This window comes from Bubalus kerabau, chromosome 7 (assembly GCF_029407905.1).
Source record: "Bubalus kerabau isolate K-KA32 ecotype Philippines breed swamp buffalo chromosome 7, PCC_UOA_SB_1v2, whole genome shotgun sequence".
In the NCBI taxonomy this organism is placed as follows: Eukaryota; Metazoa; Chordata; class Mammalia; order Artiodactyla; family Bovidae; genus Bubalus; species Bubalus kerabau.
In genome coordinates this window covers 85,077,646-85,104,027 of record NC_073630.1, presented here as the reverse complement: position 1 = coordinate 85,104,027, position 26,382 = coordinate 85,077,646, and the positions used below count along the sequence as shown (strand labels likewise).

At 34.6% G+C, this 26,382-nt stretch overlaps 1 protein-coding gene across 1 annotated transcript in view; it reads left to right on the top strand.

Annotated features, from left to right (window-relative positions):
- The window catches only part of EPHA5 (EPH receptor A5), a 99,598-nt gene extending 73,464 nt beyond the window's left edge, over positions 1-26,134 (top strand). Inside the window, exons 8-11 of the mRNA XM_055587405.1 lie at positions 789-938; positions 14,702-14,895; positions 17,465-17,620; positions 25,793-26,134. Coding sequence (XP_055443380.1) covers positions 789-938; positions 14,702-14,895; positions 17,465-17,620; positions 25,793-25,898 — 606 coding nt within the window. The 3' untranslated portion in view covers positions 25,899-26,134. The remainder of the gene's footprint in view (positions 1-788; positions 939-14,701; positions 14,896-17,464; positions 17,621-25,792) is intronic.
- The last annotated feature ends 248 nt before the right edge of the window (positions 26,135-26,382 follow it).

Below are 26,382 nucleotides of genomic sequence, written 5' to 3'. Positions count from 1 at the left end.
AAACTTAAGAGAAAAGAGTTTACACTGAAATGGGTGAGATATATAATTGTCTATTTTGTAAACTAAGAGAAAACTTACCAAATCATAGTTTTTATCATGTAAAGACCCAAACTTGATAACCTTGTGAGTGTTCCACCATAGTCTAATTTTAATAATTTTTAATTTGGTTGACTCTAATTTAGATACTTGCCTTTTACTTTTAAAAATAGTCAGTTTGATCAAATACACACAGAAGTATGACAACAAAAAATAAGAGAAATCAAGTCTAAAATAAATTGCACAGTGTCAGGACAAAGTATAACTACGTTTTTTTTTTTTTTTAATATATCTGATTTTCATGCTTGTCTTATTAACTCTGAAACTTCTCAGGATTGCATTCAGCAATCAAGAATTTCTATTTACAATCCCTATATTAAAGGAAAAAGTGATACTCTGGGAATTTGAGTCCTTTACTTTCTGTTAGCAAGTCATGAAAGTATACTTTATTGATTTGCCTTACTGCCTGCTTTCCCCACTTAAAGTTGCCATCCTGATACTGTAATTGAGATGTGGGTCCTGTATATGTTCCAGCAGTCAGACAGAATTTAAACTAGAAGGCTTCTGGACAGCCAATTAGTAGTCAGTCTACAAGTGCTTATGGGCTTGAGATATGTGAAAGGAGACTGCATGCTGTCAAACAGATTCACTTAAAAATGCTACATCTCTTTCTACATCTTTTCAGTGAGGCAGAAGTATCCTTAGATACATTTGAAGTATGTGGGAATTTTTTTATTCTTTTTCAATTTTAGGGAGGCAAAATTCCAATCAGATGGACTGCCCCAGAAGCTATAGCTTTTCGAAAGTTTACTTCTGCGAGTGATGTCTGGAGCTATGGAATCGTGATGTGGGAGGTTGTATCTTATGGAGAAAGACCCTACTGGGAGATGACCAACCAAGATGTAAGTACAAAACTAGTCCCCTTAAAATTTGAAATGAGATATAGTTCTCTGAGTCATGCGATTTTTATACACACACACACACACACACAAATATAAGTGTGTATATGTGTATATATATATGTGTATTTCTGAAAATGACAGGTGCTTAAAAAAGTGAAATGATTTTTGCTTAACCTCTGGTCTGTTCTGTTGTTGTTAAAATCCTTTATACAAAATCTCAAAATAAGTTAGCACAAAGGAAAGCAAGTTATTGTTATATAAAAGCATAGTCCCTTGCCAGGACAGTTCAAGCTATACTATCCTGATGTTTCACTCATTTCATGTCAGTATCATTTGCAAAAATGAAGAAAGAGCCATCAAAGAATGAATACTGACAGGCAAGTTTTTATGACATGTGCTTGATAAAAGGAGCTAATACTCCATATGAAAAGGATGAATGATATTGATTTAACAGTGGATGCTCTTAGAGAGTAAAAAGAAATAATCTATGTTTCTTTACATTTAAAAATAGATGAAGAGTTATATTGTCTGTTTAATTTTGTAAAAAGTAAAAAAAAAAAAAAAAGCTGCTTTTTTTCCCATATGGAGAAATAATTCAAGCTTAAAATAATAGAATCCTGGAATTAAAGACCCCAGAAAAGAATCTTCTATTCAGGTTCAGAATGATGTCTGACATATGACTCTCTGGTCTTTTCCTTTGTAATTTTCCATTGTTAACATTCCATACAGCCCTTTCTATTTTGAATCACATTGAAATTTGATATTTTTATTCAAATAAACAATTATAAAAGCTAACAAGTATTAAGTCCTTACTGTATCAAAAACAAAAACAATACTCTATGCCTATACTGTTTTAAATGATTTAACAACTAATAGCTCATTACTTCTTTGTAGAAAAAAAAACATAATGAACAAGCTTAGCTCAATAAATCACCATGATGATTTAAAACATTTCTTTTTTTCCCCAATTATTTCTTTTGTCCATGCTTTCTAAAGTCTCCCTCTCCTATGCCTTTAGGGATTATTACACAGGTACTGTAGCTCTCCAGCTGCATTTTGGTGAATCAGCAGTACCATGCTAGTAATTAAGATTCACTTTCAGATAAAAAAATCCAAGCCCAGTCTAAATCAAAGTCAATCCTACATCCATTTCAAAGTGTATTCTATAACGACAGGGTCAGCCTGACACCAGGTAGGAAGATTGGGAAGGGAGATTGGGAAGCAAGAATTGTCAGATTTTTGCCATCCTCTCTGCGAGATCGTTGTATTCCAGCTGATATCCAAGAATTCCCATACTTACTGCCTGCTCTCCACCTCATAGCCTCTTATGATGCCTCACATATGTCTGCTTCACCAGAGGACAGCACATTCTTGTTGGTTGTTCTACCAGTGTCCCCTCTTTTAGGTACTATTGCAGGCTGTCCTGGGCTTCCGTGGTAGTTCATCTGGTAAAGAATCTGCCTGAATGCAAGAGAACACGGTTCAATTCCTGGGTCAGGAAGATCTGCTGGAGAAGGGATAGACTACCCATTCCAGTATTCTTGGGCTTCCCTATTGGCTCAGCTGGTAAAGAATCCCTCTTCAGTGCTGCTCTAGCCAGTCTGCCTCCTTCAGATTCCCTAGATGAGAAGTCAAGGTCGCCCTCTGGCTTTCTCAAGAAATATTTAACATCATTCTTCTTGGATAGCAATAGGAAATTAAGCTGATTGATTCCTGCCTCTCAGCAAGCATACTGCAAGGCAATGATTCTCCCTTTCTTTTTGTCATCTACAGTGCTACAACTAGTTTTCTTTGTGCCCTGTTTGCTTGACTTAGTCAAGCAAAGAAGGGATGCTGACTTTTATGTTTCTCTAAATTTGAGAGAAAATGTCATCTACTGTCATCAACTTTATGATTTTAGGGCCAGGACTGTGGCCAAAGTGATGAAATCATTGCATGTTTAGCAATCAATCAGAGGCATATTATCCATTTCCCAGTTAATACACTGGAGAGATTAAATGACTTTCTTTAGGCCACAAAAATATAAGTTATGCCAGAAGTTTCAGCTTGGCTCTCCAAAATTTTATACCTAACCTCCACATTGTTTCCAATTGAATCAGTCTTCTAACTGAATATAAAATATTAAATTCAGTATGTAATAATTACTATGGATTAATCTAGTCTAGACAGAAACCAGACCTATTTTGCTATTTGCTACACTCTCCAGATAAATGTCTAATGCTAACTTGAAACATATGGTTTGGCTTTGGACTTCTCTCAAGGCTCATTTCAATGCCACTGTTTCCTTTAGTCTTTATGAAAGTATTTCATTCTGTTATGCCAGCAAGGCTGCTCCCTTCTCTCGAGGAAAACATTTATCCCTATTTGGTGTTATAGCTCCTTCTCACTCTTGAGATATATTTAATTCTGATTTGTCACTCGAAATTATTTTTAGTCCTTCCCAAATATGTCAACATTCAGAAAATTAAGATCATGGCCTCCAGTCCCATCACTTCATGGCAAATAGATGGGGAAACAGTGGCTGACTTTATTTTTCTGGGCTCCAAAATCACTGCAGATGGTAATTGCAGCCATGAAATTAAAAGACACTTACTCCTTGGAAGGAAAGTTATGACCAACCTAGACAGCATATTAAAAAGCAGAGAGACATTACTTTGCCAACAAAGGTCCATCTAGTCAAGGCTATGGTTTTTCCAGTGATCATGTATGGATGTGAGAGTTGGCCTATAAAGAAAGCTGAGCAGCAAAGAATTGATGCTTTTGAACTGTGGTGTTGGAGATGACTTGAGAGTCCCTTGGACTGCAAGGAGATCCAACCAGTCCATCCTAAAGGAGATCAGTCCTGGCTGTTCACTGGAAGGACCGATGTTAAAGCTGAAACTCCAATACTTTGGCCACCTGATGCGAAGAGCTGATTCATTTGAAAAGACCCTGATGCTGGGAAAGATTGAGGGCAGGAGGAGAAGGGGATGACAGAGGATGAGATGGTTGGATGGCATCACCTACTCAATGGACATGGGTTTGGGTGGACTCCGGGAGTTGGTGATGAACAGGGAGGCCTGGAGTGCTGCAGTTCATGGGGTCGCAAAGAGTAGGACACGACTGAGTGACTGAACTGAACTGAACTGAAATATGTGTATAATATATGTAGCATTATTATTCACATTATTGACCATCATGCCTGACATAGCTTTATCTGTCACAAATATGGTAGATCAAAGTAGAATATTATGTTATGTGAAAGCTCATATGTGTTTCTGTTGATCTGGACTGGGCTTGCTCATGTCCTGTGGACTGGTTGATATATACTGGTACACCCTGGCTCTGTTCCACATGGCCCTCATCTTCTATCAGAGACCAGCAGGCTAGCCTAGATATGAGCTCATTTGCCAGGTGACTGAAGGGTGAGAATAAGCCCAATTGCACTTCAGCCTGCACATTCCATTGTCCAATCCCATAATCAGAGGATCAGTCCAGTTCCCATAATCAACTCGTTGTGAATGGACAATCTAAATTTACATGGAAAAGGACATAGAAACAAAGAGGTGTGAAGGATTGGGAAAAGATATTTTTCCTGTTTGCAGCCATTAGATAGTCTTGATACTTTTTCAGATAACTTTATTTAAAACTATTTAGAAGATACAAGGAAGTGCTAATGTAATATTTTCAGAACACAATAAAAATAAAAGCTAATATTTTGGCTTTGGTTGGGTTTTCTAAGAACCTACAGAAAATTACTATACAATTAAAGATCTTTTTAAAATGTCTGCCTTTAATAGAATGTCCAACACATGTCTTGCATTTTCTCAGCAAGTTAAATATTAAGTTTGGTATGCCTCAATTTCTTATAAAAATTTGTATCCAAGAAACATGACAGAACTACTATATTTGAAAACCACGATCACTGAATATTTCTTTTGAAAAATGATTCTCAGAAAGCAAAATAGAAGTACTGATTTGTCAGTTTTAAATGATCTTTTCTATCATCTCTGCATTCTAGATATTGTCTGATTCTAAAAGGGCTTTGCTACCATGAAAATGTTACATTACCAAGACATGCAGAATAATCTAAATCTCTCAGAGGAGCCCTTCTGCTGTGTCAGGGAGACAGAATGCTGCAGTAGGTTTCTTTTGATTTAGGATTGCCTCCATCATCAGAGAACAGCCATGACAACATATAATAAAAATCAGCTAAGATGACGAATATGAGTTTAGGTAAATATCAGACCATGAACTCTGATTCAAGTTTGGGAAGCTAAGATTATATCCTGTTGTCAGTAGAAGCTTCCTTATTTACAACAAACATTTTAAATGTCAACATTTTTCAGAACTTGGAACAAAATAAGAGGATGTGTGTTGCATTTTTATATTTAGTGACAATCTCTTTTACTCATTGGGAAAGACCCTGATACTGGGAAATATTGAAGGCAGGAGGAGAAGGGGGTGAAAGAGGATGAGATGGATGGATGGCCACATGAACTCAATGGACATGAGTTTGAGCAAACTCAGGGAGTTGATGAAGGACAGGGAAGCCTGGAGTGCTGCAATCCATGGGTTGCAGAGTAGGACATGACTTAGCAACTGAAAAACAAAATGAATACATAGTGTATACTAAGCACATAAGTTATAAAGTGTTTTAAAAACTTATTTAAGCAATACATTTTTAAAAATTTTTAAGTGGGTTTTTTTTAAATTTTAATTAATTATTTTAATTGGAGGATAATTGCCTTAAAATATTGTGATTTTTTTGCCATACATCAACATGAATCAGCCATTGGGTGCACATTTGTCCCACCATCCTGAACCCCTCTCCTACCTCCCTCCCCACCCCAAACTCTGGCTTGTCCCAGGGCACCAGCTTTGAGTGCCCTGCTTCATGCATTAAACTTGCACTGGATCATCTATTTTACATATGGTAGTATACATGTTCCAATGCTATTCTCTCATTCAGATTTCTAATACCATTTCTGTTAGCCTAAATCATACCTTTAAGGTGACAAATATCTTTGACTTCCAAAGGATGTGAACTCACCTTGTACTAGATGTGCCTCCCTTTCTCTTTCAATTTTTTGTTTGTTTCAGTTTCTGATGGGATAGAATGATGTGTGTATATGTATACAGCATTGCTGAAGTTTTTAATGGCAAAACAAAAAAGAATAGTTTATGGTAACATACAGCATACTGTAATTAACTGAAGTATGAGAAGTTTAGTTCTCACCCAAATACTCCAAATTACCAAGATTTGACAAATTATCAATAATTTGAGCAAATTATTCTTGGTCTCAATGAGTCTATTGGACAAATGATTATTGCTCTTCTAAGGATAACGCTGCCTTTGGATGCAATTCATTAGTTTAGGGACTGGTAGGTAACTTCATGGAAATTCCTACCCTTTGGGAAAAAGTGAGACATAAACAAATATCAGTCTAAAATTTCTATACCTTGCTTTTTAAAAACAACTAAAACAAAAATCATAAATTGAAAGAATAGAATAATCTTTGATTTGATAGCTCTTGGTAAGCTTCAGTGATTATAAAGGAAATGGATTTGAACAGATTTCTAAGATCTTTCTAATCTCTGGAATTCTCTCAGATTGATGTATGAAGAAAAAGATACACTTGATACTTTTTTAATAGCTATTGGAAACAGGGAAGAAATACTAGGGTAAAAAAATTAGTCTATATGAAACTATTTCTATGGCATTTGAGATAATTTCCAGGAATATATTATTAAACTCCATTTACTTTGGAGGAGCTTCGTATCTATGAAGGACTCATCTGTGAAGGTTCGAGTAAATACCAAGCAACAGAAGCATTCACAGTCTATGTAGAACCTAATTCTTCAGAGCTCATGCTGATGCTTGACGTTTCCCTACCGATTTCCTGCCACTCACTTACCCAGCCTACACTTTCACATCTCCTGTGATGAAGAATGCACTGTCTTTCAAAATAGCTCATTTTAATTCTGGATATTAATTTTTTTCTTTTGGTGGAAGAAGTCTGACTCTTCCCAACCCAGGGATTGAACCCACGTCTCCCGGATTGTAGGCAGACACTTTATCGTCTGAGCCACCAGGGAAGTCCCAGTAATATCCATACTTGTCCCAAATTATTTTCTGGGGAGGTAATAATTTCTCATTTCAGTAGAGTGACTCAGCACTTAGATAGAAAGATCTACATAATTGCATGCCAGAGAGACTTAGATGTGAGTCTTCCCACAGCCACTTGTTACCTGTGTGAATGTGTGCAGTGGTTAACCTTCTGGAATGTCACATGTTTCACTTATAAAATGTGTATTAATTCTTATTTTGCAGATATGTGTTAAAAATGAGTGCAGATAATGTACATATATTTTGCATCTTAGTACCTATGATATCTCCAGTTCAATGGATATAAACTTGGGCAAACTCCAGGAGTTGGTAAGGGACAGAGAACCCTGGTGTGTTGCAGTCCATGGGATTGCAAAGAGTCAGAGACGACTTGGTGACTGAACAACAACAATCTATTATATAATGCCTGGAATAGTTTAGATCCTCCAAGAAGCCTATGTCAAAAGGGAACTCCTTATACATTGTATTCTTAAAGGGAGTGCTTGTGAGGAAAAAGAGGAAAGGATGAGAGGAAGCTGGGAGAGATGTCAGACTGTGATGCAAATCTGGTCCCAGATAGAGATCAGAGGAAGGATGGTGGAGGTCAGCATCTGAGACCAAAGTGTACTTCTAAGAGAGGTTGCTAAGGCTGCCAAGGAGTCCCCAAGCCAACACTGGCTGTTGTAGGAGTCTCATAGGAATGTGTCTATCTTAGCAGTAGCATATTCAGTAATTGGGAGTAATCTATACAAGGGCTTTCCTGATAGCTCAGTTAATAAAAAAAAAAAAAAAAATCCACCTGCAATGCAGGAGACACCGGTTTGATTCCTGGGTCAGGAAAATCCACTGGAGAAGGGATACACTCCCCACACCAGTATTCTTGGGCTTCCCTGTGGCTCATCTGGTAAAGAATCTGCCTGCAATGCTGGAGACCTGGGTTCAATCCCTGGGTTAGGAAGAGCCCCTGGAGAAGGAAAAGGCTACCCACTCCAATATTCTGGCCTGGAGAATTCTGTGAACTATATAATCCATGGGATCACAAAGAGTCAGACATGACTGAGCAACTTTCACTTTCAGTCTACACAGACTATGGCCTTGGTATAACATGATGATGAATTTTAGAGGTGTTAGGGTTAAGGTCTGTAGGTCAGTTACCATGCCTGCAGATGAAGATATGTGAGACAGATTTTTGTGGTTGCCATGCTCCACTTTTTTTGCAACACGAAGCAACTTTTCCACATGAGTTCCAGAAGCATCTGTTCCATGATTCTGTAGGCTTTTCTTTCTGAAGGAAAATTCAGAAAAGGCAAATTACAGACCAAACTGTAGCCCCTCAGCTGATCTCAGGACCTCATATAGTTCTTAACCTCTCCCTCCTCCAGCATCCATTCTGACTTCCCATCACCAACAACCTGGCAAATCATGGTGGCTTAACTGGTAGGCTGAATCAATCTTTCATTCTTGGAGGTAAGCATTTTCTGTTCACAGTTGTTATAAAGAAGTAACAAGAGAGCCCTTTAGAGTTTTACCTGGGGTCCACATAAATTTCTCCTTGCCCCAACTGTGTGAAAGCAGTTCCAGTGCTTCCTGCTCTTCAGTATCAATAACCTTGGCCATCATGGTGAAAGACACCTCTTGTCTTGTGCTTCTACCTGGTCACAGATAGTCCAGAGTGCCCTGGGTCACATCTATAACCTGTTGTCACCTAGCAAGAGTCACTGGGAATAAAGAACAATGTATAAATTTCTGATTCAATACATAAACTGCATCCTGAATAATGACACCTAATCCTATCAAAATGTTGCCTCCATGTTTGTGCTTCAGTGGTGCCTTTAAAAGTCTTCCAGCATTCTGTGAGGTTTGTTGCTTCTGGATAATGAACTATGTATAATGGTTGCTGGAACCAGCACATAACAGAGAATTTTCAGAACATTTCCACCTGAATGAGATTGTGTTGGTAGCTTGCAGCTGAATAGAGGAAGTGTTTATATCAGACAAGTAAGAAAATATTTGATTCATTATATTATTTGCAGGCAAAGATGGAGAAGCTCTATACAGTCAGTAAAAACAAGACCTGCAGCTTATTATGGCTCAGATCATGAGCTCCTTATTGCAAAATTCAGACTTAAATTTTAAAAAGTAGGGAAAACCACTAGGCCATTCAGGAGTTTGGAGTGTTAGTTGCTCAATCATGTCTGACTCTTTGCAATCCCACAGACTGTAGCCTGCCAGGCTCTTCTGTCCGTGGGAATCCCCAGGCAAGAGTACTGGAGTGGGTTGCCATTCCCTTCTCCAGAGGATCTTCCTGACCCAGGTATCGAGCCTGGTCTCCTGCATTGCAGACAGATTCTTTACTATCTGAGCAACAGTGAAGTTTCATTCCCAGGTATGACCTAAATCAACTCCCTTACAATTATACAGTGGAAGTGACAAGTAGATTCAAGGGATTAGATCTGATAGACAGAGTGCCTGAAAAACTATGGTTGGAAGTTCATAACATTGTATAGGAGGCAGTGATCAAAACCATCCCCAAGAAAAAGAAATGTAAAAAGGCAAAGTGGTTGTCTGATGAGGCTTAAAAATAGCTGAGAAAAGAAGAGAAGTGAAAGGCAAAGGAAAAAGGGAAAGAAATAACCAACTGAATGCAAAGTTCCAGAGAATAGCACAGAGAGATAAGAAAGCCTTCTTAAATGAAAAATACAAAGAAACAGGAAAACAGTAGAATAAAAAAGACTAGAGATCTCTTCAAGAAGATGGGAGATACCAAAGGAACATTTCATGGAAAGATGGGCTCAATAAAGGACAGAAATGGCATGGACCTGACAGAAGTAGAAGAGAGTAAGAAAAGGTGGGAAGAATACATAGAAGAACTATACAAAAATAGTCTTAGTGACCCAGTTAACCACAATTCTGTGGTCACTCACCTAGAGCCACACATCCTGGAGTATGAAGTCAAGTGGACCTTAGGAAGCATTACTATGAACAAAGCTAGTCGAGGTGATGGAATTCCAGATGAGCTATTTCAAATCCTAAAAGATGATGCTGTTAAATTTTTGCACTCAATATGCTAGAAAATTTGGAAAACTCAGCAGTGGTTACAGGACTGGAAAAGGTCAGTTTTCATTTCAATCCAAAAGAAGGGCACTGCCAAAGAATGTACAAACTACCGGACAATTGCACTCATTTTAAATGCTAGTAAGGTTAGGCTCAAAATTCTTCAATCCAGACTTCAACAATACATGAACCAAGAACTACCACATGTTCAAACTGGATTTAGAAAGGGCAGAGGAACCAGAGATCGAATTGCCAACATCCATTGTATCATAGAAAAAGCAAGGAAACTTAAAAAAAACAAAAAAAAACACAAAAAAAAAAACCCTTCTGCTTCATTGACTATGTGAAAGCCTTTGTTGTGGATCATAACAAACTGTGGAAAATCCTTAAAGAGTTGAAGTACCAGACCACCTTACCTGTCTCCTGAGAAACCTGCATTCAGGACAAGAAATGACAATTAGAACCGGACTTGGAACAACTGACTGGTTCAAAATTGGGAAAGGAATATTTCAAGGTTGTACATTGTCACCCTGCATATTTAACTTCTATGCAGAGACATCATGTGAAATGCCAGGCTGAATGAAGTGAAGTGGAGAGTGAAGATTACCTGGAGAAATATAAACAATCTCAGATATGTAGATGATCCCACTCTAATGGCAAAAGTGAAGAGGAACTAAAGAGCCTCTGGATGAAGGTGAAAGAGGAGAGTGTAAAAACTGGCTTAGAACTCAACATAAAAAAAATCTAAGATCATGTCATCTGGTACCATCACTTCATCACAAACAGAAGGGGAAAAAGTGGAAACAGTGGAAGATCTTATTTTCTTAGGCTTCAATATCATTGCAGACTGACTGCAGCCATGAAATTAAAAAAAAAAAAAAAAGACTTGCTCCTTGCAAGAAAAGCAATGACAAAGGTAGTGCATTACAAAGCAGAGACATTATTTTGCCAACAAAGGTGCTTATTGTCAAGCTTATGGTTTCTCCAGTAGTCATGTATGGATGTGAGAGTTGGACCATGAAGAAGACTGAACGCTGAAGAGTTGATGCTTTCAAATTGTGGTACAGTGAAGAGTCCCTTGGACAGCAAGAAGATCAAACCAGTCCCTGCTGAAGGAAATCAACCGTGAATATTCATTGCAGGAAATCAACCGTGAATATTCATTGGAAGGACTGATGCTGAACCTGAAGCTCCAGTACTTTGGCCACCTGATGTGAAGAGCTGACTCATTGGAAAAGACCCAGATTCTGGGAAAGATTGAAGACGAAAAGAGAAGGTGACAGAGGATGAGATGATTAGATAGCATTACTGACTCAACGAACATGAATTTGAGATAATGAAGGACAGGGAAGCCTGGCATGCTGCAGTTCATGGGGTGCAAGCAGTCAGATACGACTTAGCAACTGAACAACAACAACAAAGCAATGTTATAAATTCCCCTCAAGAAGAGAAAGTTGTTAAATATTTACCAGCATATCCTTATCTATGTGATAAGCTCACAGATCCTTTACTATGATGTGGATATTCTCATTACGTGATATGTTAGGTGTGAGTTCATGTTTGTGGATCAGGCATTCCAACCTGTAAATACTAGCTAGAGCTCTGTGGGTAGCAAAAGCAAACCATACCCAAAAAGGGTATATGTACCTGAAAGATGAAACCCCTGATACTTGCATAATGGAAAGGGCCCAACAGAGTCACCATCAGGTAATTACTGCCTTATCATAATAGTGCTCAGTGTTGGGACATATGTATTGGAAGAAGAGGCAGCATTCTTTAAATTGTGTTCAGACTATTGATTTACATGTCAGTGCCAAGAAAATGCATAGCATATGACAATATTTCAGTTATAGAAGTCTGAAATGGTGCCAGGTTGTCTGTAAAAATTCTGGCTATCTGTTTATTATCTTTTCATTTGTTCATCTCAACCATGTATATTAAGAAATATAATCATAATAACAAAGTCAATTCATTAGATTATGATTCATTGGCCATACATTGTAAATTTTATGGTAAAATGAACAGCCTACATAGAACTTTGGTAGATTTCTAGCTTTTCACAAACCACCAGAGTAGTAACACCATTCATTTCTCCCTCAAGCTATAAAAGGAACAATAGGTAAAAATGGAAAAAAAAAACAAAAACTGCACAATGTCCAAATATAAAATCTAAAATTATAGCACTAAATATATTTTAAATATACATTCTAAAGATGAATTTAGAATTAAATTCAATGACCTAATTACAGGGCCAAGTTCTAAGTTAGCTTAGAGACAGAATATTATATCTATATATAAAATTACAGCTGAAAAGAAAATTAAGTAATATATTCTGGAAATAATTTCTCAGATCAAATAACTTACAAATTCCTTTAAAACTAAGGAATTGGTTTAATTTATTCATTTCATGATAACATATAACAGCAGTCCCCAAGCTTTTTGGCAGCAGGGACCAGTTTCATGGAAGACAATTTTTCCATGGACTAGAGTATGGGTTGTTGGGGGAGAACAAAAAAGGGAGCATGATTCAAAGACATTACATTTATTGTGCACTTCATATCTATTATTATTACATTAGCTCCACCTCAGATCATCAGGCTTTAGATCCCGGAGTTTGGGGACCCTTGACTTGTAAGACTAGATGGTCAGAGAAGGAAAAAAAATAATTTTTAAAAATAGATGTCAAAGAAAAAAAAGTAGACATAATTAGTATCAAGCTTTGAGGACAAGCACATTATAAGATATATCAGGTTTTATGTAAATATGAATGACTATTTTCACTGCATAGTAAAATATTTCATGATATAAACTCTATTAAGACATTTAATTCTGCTACATAGACATTATTAGAGAATAACCATTGTCCTTATAAACAATGTGGAGTCTTATAATAAGCAAATTAATGAACTTTCATAAATATAGGAGTGCAAATGGCACTTTTAATTTTTACTATTCATTTATTTGATCACTAGTGATAATAATTTCTCAGAATTGATTTAGCACTTTTTTCTTTTGTAAATTTTTTATTAGTACCTATTTCTTATTTGTTGTTTTTTTATTTTACTTCTCAATACTGTGAGATTTTAATACACTAGATATGTTAACTGTATCTTATAATTTTTAAAATATTTTCTACTATGATTTGCCTTTTAACTTTTTGTATTTTTTGAGTCAACTAAAGCAGTAGATGACTCTCAGAGTCCTTGAGTTCTTTTTATTTCTTTGCCTGAACTTAATTAACTACTGGTGCTTCTCAGGAACCTTTATTTTGTGTCCTTCCCAAGGAGCTATAAACTACACCCGACCTCAAGCTGTGACCAAGTGCTGATGACCCTCACATTCATATTATCAGCCCAAATATCTCCTGTACTCTAGCCAGATTCCTGCAAATTGCCATCTACAGTTGCCTAAACTTACTTCAAATAAAACAAGCTCCAAATTATACCTGTCAACATTTCCCACCCCCATAAATGTTCTTACCTAAAATTAACAGCAAAAATCAACCAGCATGAAAGGCTTGAACTTACTTTCTCTCAAAAATTTTCTCTACTAGCACCTCTACCCATGTGTTATAAATGTCTCTGAAATCTGCCATTTTGTCTTCCTCCATCTGCCCCTGCTTTTGTTCAGATGCTGTTTCCTTTATCATTAGAAGACTGATTTCTCTCCAACCTTTCAAAATTGTCTTTATAAACTCTCTATTCTAATCCTATTTTTTCTAATTGTCAGGTCAAATCTAAAGTGTTTGTTGAAACAAACACTTAACAATCGTTAAGAAAATATTCAAATAGGATTTGAGAAATATGCTCATCATTATTGGGTTTTGGTATCATTTAAATATTAGAATTTAAATCATTGAATAACATATGTATTATTGTTTGATAACATAAACAATTCTCTTCTAGAGTTAGATAGTTTGATGGCAGCAGCAACATTAAGAATGTTTTTGTTTTAAAAAAAAACTCACAATTAGACTGATACTCATATGTGTGGTTGCATTTAAAATCAATGATGTTTGTAATGCTCACATACTAAACAGTCATTCCAAATTCCCGACTGAAAACAGTAGATTATAATAAACAGCCAGACCTTGATATTATAAAATGATACATGAGACAGTTGTACTAATTTAGCCTTTGACTTATCCATCATTTGCCATCCAAAAGTCTCTTTAGAAGTAAAATTGTGCTTCTATTATTTTAAAAAATGTGGTTCTACACGTAATTTTTCATTAAAAAGACATTACATTTTCAGAGAAATCACTAAAAAAGTTAATCTCTATTTGATTCCAGAATGTGAGGATAAATAAAGCATGAACTATTTACTTTTATGTCAGTTAATTTTATAAATCACCCTTTATCAATATTTTAGGTAAAAATGATTATCATTTATTTTCTTTATCATAAGTGAGGAAAGCCTATCTTATATTGTATGATAGCCTATTATTTCTTTTCATCGTATTTTGCAGCAAAAGGAGTAATGAAGGGTGTTAGAGGCAGTGATGCTGGTTGTTATTGCAAGAGTAAGAGTAAGGATGCAAGCTGAGCAGTGGGAAATTTCTCAAACTATTCTGTATTTAATCTGTGGCGTTGGGGGACCCGTTCTCTTTCACTTTACGCAGGTGATTAAAGCCGTAGAGGAAGGCTACCGTCTGCCAAGCCCCATGGACTGCCCTGCTGCTCTCTACCAATTAATGCTGGATTGCTGGCAGAAAGATCGAAATAGCAGGCCCAAGTTCGAAGAAATTGTCAACATGTTGGACAAGCTGATCCGTAACCCAAGTAGCTTGAAGACACTGGTTAATGCATCAAGCAGGTACAGGGCCAGACCGGGGAGATTTTTCTGAATATTGCAAATTCATATTAATGCCACAGATATCGAGTTAATGAAATTATTTTTGTACACATACTAGCCTATGAACCTATATTACACTAATTTATTTGAATATGGTTTTTGCATAATGTTCTTTACATGAATGAAATATAAACGATTAAATTATACTTAAAAACACCTATACCTAATCTAATAGTGTAACCTACCAGTTTCAGATAAATGTTAACTGTAGTCAAATTCAGGTAATATTTCTTAAAAATCCCCAAATATATGTACTCTCCAGTGCTTTGAACCCCATATAGGTTTGGATGGGGAAATAAGATTATAAGATCACGGGAAAAAGTCAGTTAATCACTGAAAAAATTTTAAACCAGAAATATATAACAATTACTCTTGATTTCCTTAGCTAGATTTATCAACCTGTCATATTCTATAAACATCAACAACTCCTTAAGAAACTCTTTCCTCTTATCCAGTTGAGTATAGACATTTGGATAATCATTTACTGTGTAGTTTGAACAGTACTTGAAACTAATAAATGAGTAATCTTGTGGAAGAAACTTGTGTGAGCAAATGAGCATTTTTTAAATTTTTCTGAATGCCTGTAAATGCATTTAAATAATGTTATCTTATATAAAGAATTCTTAACTCGTTTACTTGAAAAATTACAAAATTGTCCTCTCAATAAAGGACATCATTTTGATTATGTACTAGGAAATATACCAGATTATTATTTTCATTATATATAAGGCAGTTATCATTCTCTACAAGAAAAGGTATCCTGCTGTTAGCTGAATTGACTGCCCGTAGTATACACCAAATGAGAAACAATTTATTGATAAAGTTACATAAGTTCTGTGACTCTGGTATAAACATTTGTTTACTAGACAAAGAGTCATTTTTAAATACAAATGAGGAATGAATCTTCAAACTCTGTTCAGGCATCATTAGCTTTCTCTGGTAGCAAATGGAGAATGCATCTTAGAGATCACTCCTTATGTTATTCCCAAAATAACTGTTTTTAATTTGTTTTTTGTCATCTAAAATATTGTGTTTCTCTCTAGTTGTTTGAATTATGTTGTCATAAATTGATGTAAGGAAAGGAAATCATAAAGAGAAATTCTAAGTTCTAAATTGTATTAATTTCAACATCATCATTATAGATTGAGAGCAGTTGAAAATTTTCTAACAGAATTTCATATTACTTTACATATGTATTACATTGAATTCAACTTGCTAGATTTCATTTAACAGATTTAGCTTAAGACTCTATGGCCAACCCTCTGTATGGGTGGACATAGAGGGCTGACTCTACTACATCATTTTATATAAGAAACTTGAGCATCCATGGATTGGGGTATTAACTGGGTGGAGGGCTGGTCCTGCAATCAGTCAGCTGCAGATATTAGGGGGAGGGTTGTATCATTCTCTACCTGATTTTTTATTCATTCATCTACAAGTCCTGGTTCTCGAAGATGTTAGTTCCTGATTCACTGTCTCTTTCTCTCTGTTCCGACACATGTCACAAAATTAGGTGAATTGAGTAACCATGTAGATGATATTCAAATATTTCTCAATACCTTGAAATTTTCTCCTTCAGTGATTTTGGTCTCTAACCCACCTTGGACTCTTTTTCATAGTCATATTCTAGACTTTGCTATTACCCCAAATTGCATCTCTTCTATTATCTCAATTTCAAGATCCTGTTCTCCAAATTCAACAAATCTTTGACTCTACTATTTATTGACTACAAATTACTACAAAATGTCTATTTATTCATCCAATAAATATTCATGTGTGTATTCTCTGTCAGGCTGTGGGCTAGGTGCTGAGTATGCAGAAATGAGTAACAAACTCTTGAGGGAGAGAGAGATGAAATAAAATAAAAACTTAAAAAGAAATACTTTAGTTTTAGAGTGGAGAGTGAGAGTAAAATTTCCAGAAATCATCATAATCATTTCATATATTATTGGTCAAGGAGTGTAAATTTAATGTAGTTAAGAGCATCACATAGTTTGATTAATTCTATTTTGTTTTCTTATGTATTAATATTAAGGGTTACATTTTGCTTTCCAGTTCTACTCCTAGGTGAGTTAACAAGCACTCCTATGTAAGAGCATAAAATAAAGGATAACTAATTTCTGGTCTTCTAGGAAATAAGATTAAATGAGTATAAGTTTCTCTAGCAAAGTCTAGAAGCAATTGACTTTACACAAATTATCCTACATGTCTCTATTTGGTAGCATTTTCTGTATTTTACAAACAAAACTGAAGTAGGAAATTAATACATCTAAATTACTAACATGAAATTTTTTTCTAATGTTTTATATTACAGAAAATTCAGTTATCAAACCATTATAAGTCATTGTTAATTATGGATAGAAAAAAATCTGAATAGGCTGATTTTTTCATTCTGTTTTTCGAATTATTTTCTTCCTTGTTAGCATTTGTATATTTTTCTCCTATAAATATACTTATAAACTCAAAGATCCATTGGTAATGAGTTAATATTACAATAAATTTTTTAATATTTGTGTTTTTTGTGTTTTAGAGTATCTAATTTATTGGCAGAACATGGCTCACTGGGATCTGGGGCCTACAGATCAGTAGGCGAATGGCTAGAAGCAATCAAAATGGGCCGATATACAGAGATTTTCATGGAAAATGGATACAGTTCAATGGACGCTGTGGCTCAGGTGACCTTGGAGTGAGTAATTTTTCTGATAATTTTTACGTAATTGCTGGGGCGAGAAAAATTGTTCAGAAACCAATCTGGATGAGATCAAGGGAAATCAGTTAACCTTTGTCCATGTGTGGCAGCTTTCAAAGAAGCATCTTCATTTTTAGCCTGTATTGTTAACAACTGCATGATTAATGCTACTTGTGGCCAGTATCTTTGCTTCTTTGCTTCAAACAAATAACATTTGAGTATTTGATTGATTGGAATACCATCTTGGCAAAATACTGGTACTTTGTGTTGTAGAAAAGATGTTTCCTTGACAAAGTTTTTCTACTGATACTTGTGTTATATGAATGTAAATACAAAACAAACTGTAAGCACAATTGGTGCTGCTAGCCCTGTAACAACAAAACATACTCTTAAGTTTCGGCTTTGACGAATACCCAAATAACAACAGCTTAAACAAAGCTTCCTGGGCAGGAATCTCATCCCGTTTACTCTATAAGTGGTGCATCTTATATTCTTGCAGTCCAAGGATATATTAGATCCTGCCTTGATTTTTGTTATTTGGTACAATCTCAGTGGAAACCAATTGTGCCCTCTTCTGTTTGCACGTTTAAGATAAAATCTATCAAATCTTATTATATAAAAATCACTAGAGTTAAAAATTGAATTGTTTAGGGTTGTAAGTTGTTTGTATTTTATTATATACTCTGTACGTGTTATTATTTTAGCCTAATATTTGTAATTTGTGAAAACTAACTGTTGTTATGGTGGTTACATCTGGATAACATTAACAAAAATGATGTTTTAACCTATGAATATAACAGTTCAAATTGCCTACACATTCAAAGGTTAAAATATTGTTGTAAGTTTTAAAGCATGGTAGAACTTTCTAAAGCACTAAACCACAGTCTTTCTTCCATTACATCACATAATATGAACACTGAGCACTTTGTTCTCACCATTTCTACTCTGGCATTCTCTGGTTCATTGAACTCACTGCCTATCCACAGAAAAGGTAACAGGGTACCATCACTGATCACTAATTAATGTCACTTTCTCAGAATTTCTCTTCTTCATAACTATAACTAAAAGGACCTAAAATCACCACTCAGCTAGCTATCTTAATTTATTGAATATCATTCTCACCATCACCACTAGATCATATCTACTTGAGAGCACATATACTTTGCCCATTATTTCTTTGGACACTCGAAAAACTCATTAGTACTATATTTGAAATAGTAAACAGAAAAATTTATTGATAATTTAAAACTATTTTTACATGATTGCTATTTAATTTTTCAGTAAAAATGGTCATTTTAATTTATTAAAGTCATTTGTCATTTTATATTAAAATGATACTGTAGGTATTTCTTCTACCCAATGTCAGATTACTTGTAAATATGTAATAAAACTATTTGCATTAAACCATGTCTCTCTTTTTATTAAAATAGCACATATACGTGTATATATTTACATCCACTACTTTTTTGTTTCTCCGTAACAGAATAGTTATAATCACTAATAATGGCTTTTGCATTGATTCCTCTGTTTTACTTTCATTGGGGCCCCCAAATACTATAAATATGTTAAATATTTTACATTATGGTTTCACTTTTTATTATGTCTAATAATTCCTTTCTGTTTACTTTTCTATTTTCCCTTCTGTTTCAAAACTCTCTCATTTTGTATGTTTTCTTTCAAGACTTAATATCTTCTTCTCTCATCTTGTGATGGTCTAAAACTCACTTCTATTCTCCTGTATTTTTGTCTGGTCAAATCTTCTCTACATGGTTTAGTTTTTTCCCTCTCTGTTGCTTTGATAGCATGTTGCCTTCTGTATTGCCTCCTTTCATATATTTTATGTTTTAATTTATTTACTCTGACCTAAGAATAAGGTGAAATTAAGAGATTTACCAACATCTTCCTGTTCAGAGAATGTTGGTGTCAATGTGTCAATTGCTTCAGTTTCCTGGGACTATAAATACCACATTCCTTACAAGGAACTGAGCCAGCCAAACTTAAGTGAAGCCGATTTATTGGAGAGTCCAACACATGTCTTCTTGTTTATTGTATTTTGACCACATTTTCCCTCTATTAGTAAGAACGTATTTATCAAAATGTTATGTTAAATAACGCATAGACGAATGAGTAATCAGTTACTTGTTTGGTCAAGAATATAAAAAAAAAGACTATATGTGCATTTTGCTTGCTCTTGACCAAAAAGAAAAAAAAAAAAAAAGCCAGTCATTATTAAGGACTGTGGCAAAGGAACTAAAATATTAGTAAAGACAAAGACAAAATCTTAAATAATTAAAGATTTATTTCTACATGGTCTTTTTTGTTGTTTAGTCACTAGGCCCATGTCTAAATAATAATTTTATGTAGCCTGTATAAACTATAATGAAATAAAATATACCAGTATTATTGCCAGAGCATAATTTTGAAACTGAGAACTGGAAGAATATACTCATACTGTAAGAAATGCTTAGAAAAAAGTTAAAATTAATTAATATAAAGCAAAAGACCAAGCTGCCATATACATACATAAGAAAAATATGTTATTAATATAATTTGTGCCATCAAATTCGTTCTCATGATGGATTTTGAACAAGGAAGAGGAAACAATTATAATTTTTCAGAACCACATACTTTGGTGAAAATTTCCTTCATAGAGGTTTCATTTGATTTATGTTTTTTTGGCCAGCACATGTATGCAAGGCTTGATGTGGAATAGAAATGAAATATTTTAAGAACTTAGAGTTAAAATGTATTCAACAAAAGTGGCTTTCAACTTCAGATGTTTCTGTCTGCTGTTCTCTGTACCTAACCTTGGCTGTTCTGTGTGCAGTACTCATATGACAACAATTGTTGTAGCAGCAATGATGCAATCTGTACTATGGTGTTTAAGTGCAGGGAGTTCTGGTCTACAGGGGGATCTGTGAGCTTGAGGTGAGTTGCATATTGAATCCAAATATTGGAATTAAGGACAGTAGCACAGCTGTTTTTTAAACTTCTTGTCAGATCAGTACTGTCAACTTTTGATTATTCAGAAAATGAATAAAATCCAATAAACTTTATTATACCAATCATGTGTAAGCTGAAGCAATTCCTATTTACTTATTTATTAAATTGAGGTCTTAAAATATTAAAATTAAGTGTCACAAATCTAGAGCCAAAATTTGTGCCCACTAACTCGGATGGAGAATTCCTGGACTCTACAGTCCATGGGGTCACAAAGAATCGGACACAACTAAGCGACTTTCACTTTTACTTTCTACTCAAATTTAACTTATTGATAAAGTCATTATGCATAATTTAGTGTATGCCTCAGAACACATATGAGTACTTAATATCCTCCATCTTCTGCATATGCTAAAACATCCAGTGTAACTCTCACAACTCGATGGACATGAGTTTGAGTGAACTCTGGGAGGCCTGGCCTGCTGCGATTCATGGGGTCTCAAAGAGTCGGACACGACTGAGTGACTGAACTGAACTGAACTGAACCCTCACAAGGTCTCATCCATTGAAAGTTATAGCCAGGTCGTGGTTAAGTCCTCCCTTGCCAAGATATATGTATACCTTGTACAGTACATATATGATTATCAGAATTCTTTGAAGTGACCAAAAAAAATCCCAAATATACAATTGCATCATAAAACTATGACAATAAGAATAAACACTGAAATTTAGTGAATGTTCATTAACCTCTCTTCTCCCTTCTCCTATCCAGCCTGTGTTGGTGGAGCTAAGTACCAGTGATATGGCTAAAAGATGTGTAAAGCAGAAGGGAGAAGAATGTAAGGGAACATTTCCTATACCAGTGGATAAATTACATCCTGAATAATCAAGAGTTGGCTCCAACATCAACTAAACCTCCTATTTAGTTTCTACTTTTCATTCTGTCATTTAACACCATAATACCAGTGTTTTCCATTATTTTATATTACGAAATAACATTTGAAAAAAAGATTGGAATGTTGTCACAACAAGGGCAATTCATTATATTTACAGCTTTTCTAAAACTAATCATGTTTTGTTGACAAAACTAAAACTTTTTTATGTAACAATATCAGTCTATCATGTTTAGATTCATAAGCCTATGCTGAAATTTAGTTTATTATCGTTAAATTGGCTTTGTGTATTACTTAAGATTACACGTGGTCATGATAAAATTAGTATCATATATGTAAGGGGACACACCTAAAACTTTCCCTTGCTACAAAAACTCCTATATAGATAAATGAAATGAGTAAAATAACACATTTTCGAGTATTTTTTTCAAAAATAATTATAGAGTAGCACCTTTATCATGTAATGGAAAATACTTTTATTTTTATCAAATTTCTTACATTATTACTGTTAAATAGACCATTTAATAGGTGCTTTAAGAAGTAAAATAGAAATTATTGAAAATCACAAAAATGTGAGACAAAGCTACATGAAAGAAAATACCATAATGTATTTATCAATATTGGAATAAAGTTACTTAACCTTTACAGGAAACATTTTCCTAATACCTTTTTAATTCTCATTTGTAATTTTAGTAGGAAAATATTAAATGGAATTTTTAAAGAAACAACTTTGCTCCTGAGAACAGATTTAACTGCATGAATAATCTTGGTTTTCCCCACATTTTTAAAATCACACTGTATAAACGTACATTGCATGCATTATAATCATGCTACTTTCTAATTCTCTGCACATTAATTTGACAGCTTTTGAAATGACAGGTCAGACCTCAAAAACAGCATTCCATTAAAGACACATAATTTATGGCAGTATGTAAAACTGAGTGCTGTATTTTCATAATTCCATTTATCCCATGGAAAGAGGTGTAGATAGAGGTGGGAGGTGAAATGTAAGAGAGAGGAGAAGGATAGAGAATTTCAATGGTCTGAAATTCTGTATGAATGTTAAGGGATTATCAGGTCATAAAATGATCCTAAATAAAATTTATGCTTGGGAAAATTTAAACAAATTTAACTTAACATCTAGATATATGAAATGTTCTGGAAAAGGTCAGGTTTTATTTGCCTATAAACACAAACTCTGTAACTGTATTAATCAAATACAATTCCTTAAAATATTCATTCTTTAGCATGATATAGATGTCATGAAAAATGTAAATTCCCAAAGCACTGAACCAGATTCTTTCTTGTGGTTATTTGCAGAAAATAAAGTTATATTTACATATATTAACAGATTAAGACAGTGGGAAAAAAAAAATAAGTCAAACTAGTGATTTAATAAGAGGCAAAGCAACCAAGAGTTGGAATATGGAATACATACACACTTACGCCCATGCACCACACTCCAGAAACACATACACTTTAAATTAAGGTTTCGGTATTATACATGCAAAGTTCACCCTGTTTGAGCAGGAAAGTCTGTAATATTTTTTCAGGTCTGTCAGAATAACTATAATAGCTATTTTCAAAAACTCATTCTTAATAATTGGATTAGCCATATGGATTCTGCAGTTTAAGTATGTATATATTAAATCAGTACTTTCAAACCTTTGTCAGAATCACATGTAGGTTTATAAAACACATGATAAAACATATGTTTTAAACTTTATTTCAAGTTCTAATTATTTACATTCTCTAGTGGAGATTGCTTTCAGGTTAAGAAATTTTATCCCCTTTTCTCCTGACTTAAGAAAAGTTGGTAGTGAGCACCCATAAATTCTTCATAATTCATAATACATGTTACATGTGGAAATATGACAGTGTTAATTAGCCTATAACTGTAGTTGCCATGAAGTATAGACTGGATTACCATAAATTCAGTCAAATAATCATGTGTTTTGTTTCCTTCATTAGATATCTTCTTTCTTTTGGAATTCTGGATATTTGATGTTATATATACAGATTTCTCATTTCACAGATTAATCAATGTTTGCATGTAATTTGAAGTTCTTTGGTCAATATTATATCTCAGAGAAATGAGAAATTGTTTTCTGATCCACAAAAGGAAATTAACAAAAATCTATATCATATTGCTTATATATTTTCCTATCATATAGGAAGAGGATATCTTAATTGTTATCTATTTTATTATATTTATCGCAATGCTTCTTAAGGGGAGATTTTTCCACTCAAGGGACACTTTGCAATGTCTGGAGACATTTTGTCTTGTTACGACAAAGGGCCAGTGGCCATCCAGTATTTCTGGTATTTGGTGGGACCAGGTAAGGCATGCTGATAGATGTCCTTTAATGGTAGCCCCTACAAACAAAGAATTATCCAGCCTGTAATGTTAACAGGGGCAAGGCTCAGAAACCCTGATTTAATTGAAAAAGACAAGATTAAACTCACATCTCTTTTGTTCCTATGTTGTCTGCCATTAGCTGTTTTACAATCTATTCATGACTAGTGAAAGTCATTCAGTCGTGTCCAACTCTTTGCCACCCTATGGACTATACAGTCCATGGGATTCTCCAGGCCAGAATACTGGAGTGGGTAGCCATTCTCTTCTCCAGGGGATCTTCCCAACCCAGGAATCAAACCCAGGTCTCCCTCATTGCAGGCGGATTCTTTACCAGCTGAGCCACCAAGAAAGACCATTCATAACTAACAATAGTGATTTTGTTTAAACCGAAATTTTACTGCTTTTTAAGTTTTGTTGATGATTGTCTTCATTGCCTCATTATTCTTAGTTTTATTATACTCTGGTGTCTTGTAGCTATAATAATTTCTAAATTAAATGTTTCACATTTACATTCAAAGAAAGAAATGTTTCCACCATAAGTGTTCATTGCTTTTTCTTTAGCTATTTGCCATTTGCTAAAACTCTCATAAGAAATCAACAAAACATAAAAGGAAAAAGACACCTAATGTATTACTTGCTGGTGCTGCTAAGTCACTTCAACTCTGCTGCTCAGTTGCGTCCAACTCTTTGTGACCCCACGGACCAACTGTAGCCCACCAGGCTCCTCTGTCCATGGGATTCTCCAGACAAGACTACTGGAGTGGGCTTCCCTCTTCCAGGGTATCTTCCTGACCAAGGGATCAAATCCATATCTCTTAGATAAATAATATTTCTAATACTAATACACATAAAGCTTAAGTACCCATTTACTCAATTTCTACCTTCTGATAATTAAGAGATTTTTTGAGTGTCCAAAACTATTCAGTTTTACCTATAATTCCAGTGCAATTGAATCTAATTATAAAGAATTCTAAGACAGTCTGAAATTAGTACATTTACTGAATGCATAATGTGTTAAACAGAGTAATTATCTAAAGAAATCTAACATGGCAAACATTTTAAAATCTTGTCATTGAAAAATCTTGAATCACTAATGCTCAGTTTTTTTAATAATTAACATTGTTATTTGTCAAACATATCTGAATTATTATATATGTCAAATGCATATTTTGGAAAAATAGAACTCCTGGGTATCCTGTGAAATAATATTTAAAAGCCATGAGCTCTGGCTTTGAATGCCATAATATGCTATTAGTTTAGGAATCTAAACATTTGTAAGTTTATTTTGAATAATAAGCTTGTTAAAAAGCAATAATATAAAAATGTCTTTTGAAAAGATCTCTTGATAGCGTGTAATCTTCAGAATGCTCTAAACGCCAATAAAACCAAGATATATTTGATAAAGGAAAAAAGCTGTGCTACTATGGATTCCAAGTGAAAAATAAAATATTTTAAGCATTATGAGAGCAATGTAGTGATGATTATCCCCTGAAGATACCCGATATATAAAATGATTGTGCTGACTTGAGTCATTTGAAAAGGTTGGTATTCGACTGCTTAGCTATGAAATTTTTTAAAGTATATTTTATGCTTACTTCTTTTAGTAAAATAAAAAGTGCTTGTTCATATTGTAGGTCCACGTTTTCAAAACCATGCAATGAAATTGTACCGTTTAATTTAAATATTCATTGGTAACGTGCAAATTTGTTTTTTCTCTGCTCTGTGCCATCCGAAAAATCCAAAAGGGGAGGGCAAATATATATATCTCACTTCTTGTTGTAAATATATTTTGACTGCAAATAGATTTTAAGGTACAATTTTAGAGCCTGCATTTGAAAATTGGACCCCATATATCTAAATTGGGACTGTAATCTAATTAGCTTCTGCAAAAGGTTTGCCTCTTTGCCAACGTGAGGTATTGTGCTGTGCTACAAACTGAGTCAATACATACATCCTATGTGTGCTTTCTTCATGCAGGGATTTGAGACGGCTTGGAGTGACTCTTGTTGGTCACCAGAAGAAGATTATGAACAGCCTTCAAGAAATGAAGGTGCAGCTGGTCAACGGGATGGTGCCATTGTAACTTCAGTTTATTGTCACTTCGTCAAGTGAATGACTCTGCACTTTGTAAACAAGCTCTGAGATTTATTTTAACAAAAAACAAAGGGGAAAAAGGGAAAACTCAGTGATTTCTAAACATTAAGAAAGCATTTGTTTCAGCCACAGAATTTGTAATCAGTGTTTTACTAAAATCTCTTTATCTTCCTCTTGGTGTCTTCATTTTTCATGAAGCAAATATAACCTGCATGGAATAAGAACATGAAGTTTAAATACTACCTTGTATTACAACAACAAAATCCTTCTCCCAACTTCTACAAAATTTTATACATGAAATATATAACTATAAATAGCACCTTTTTAGACTGAATAAAGGCAGCCCCTTTCAAAACTTCCAAGAATCTACTTGAAAGGAAAGTTTGATAGCCATCTGTAGGCTAACAAAAGCTGCAATTTACTGACGTTTACTTCAAGTCTTAATTGTCTACATAAGTGTATTGAAGAGCAAT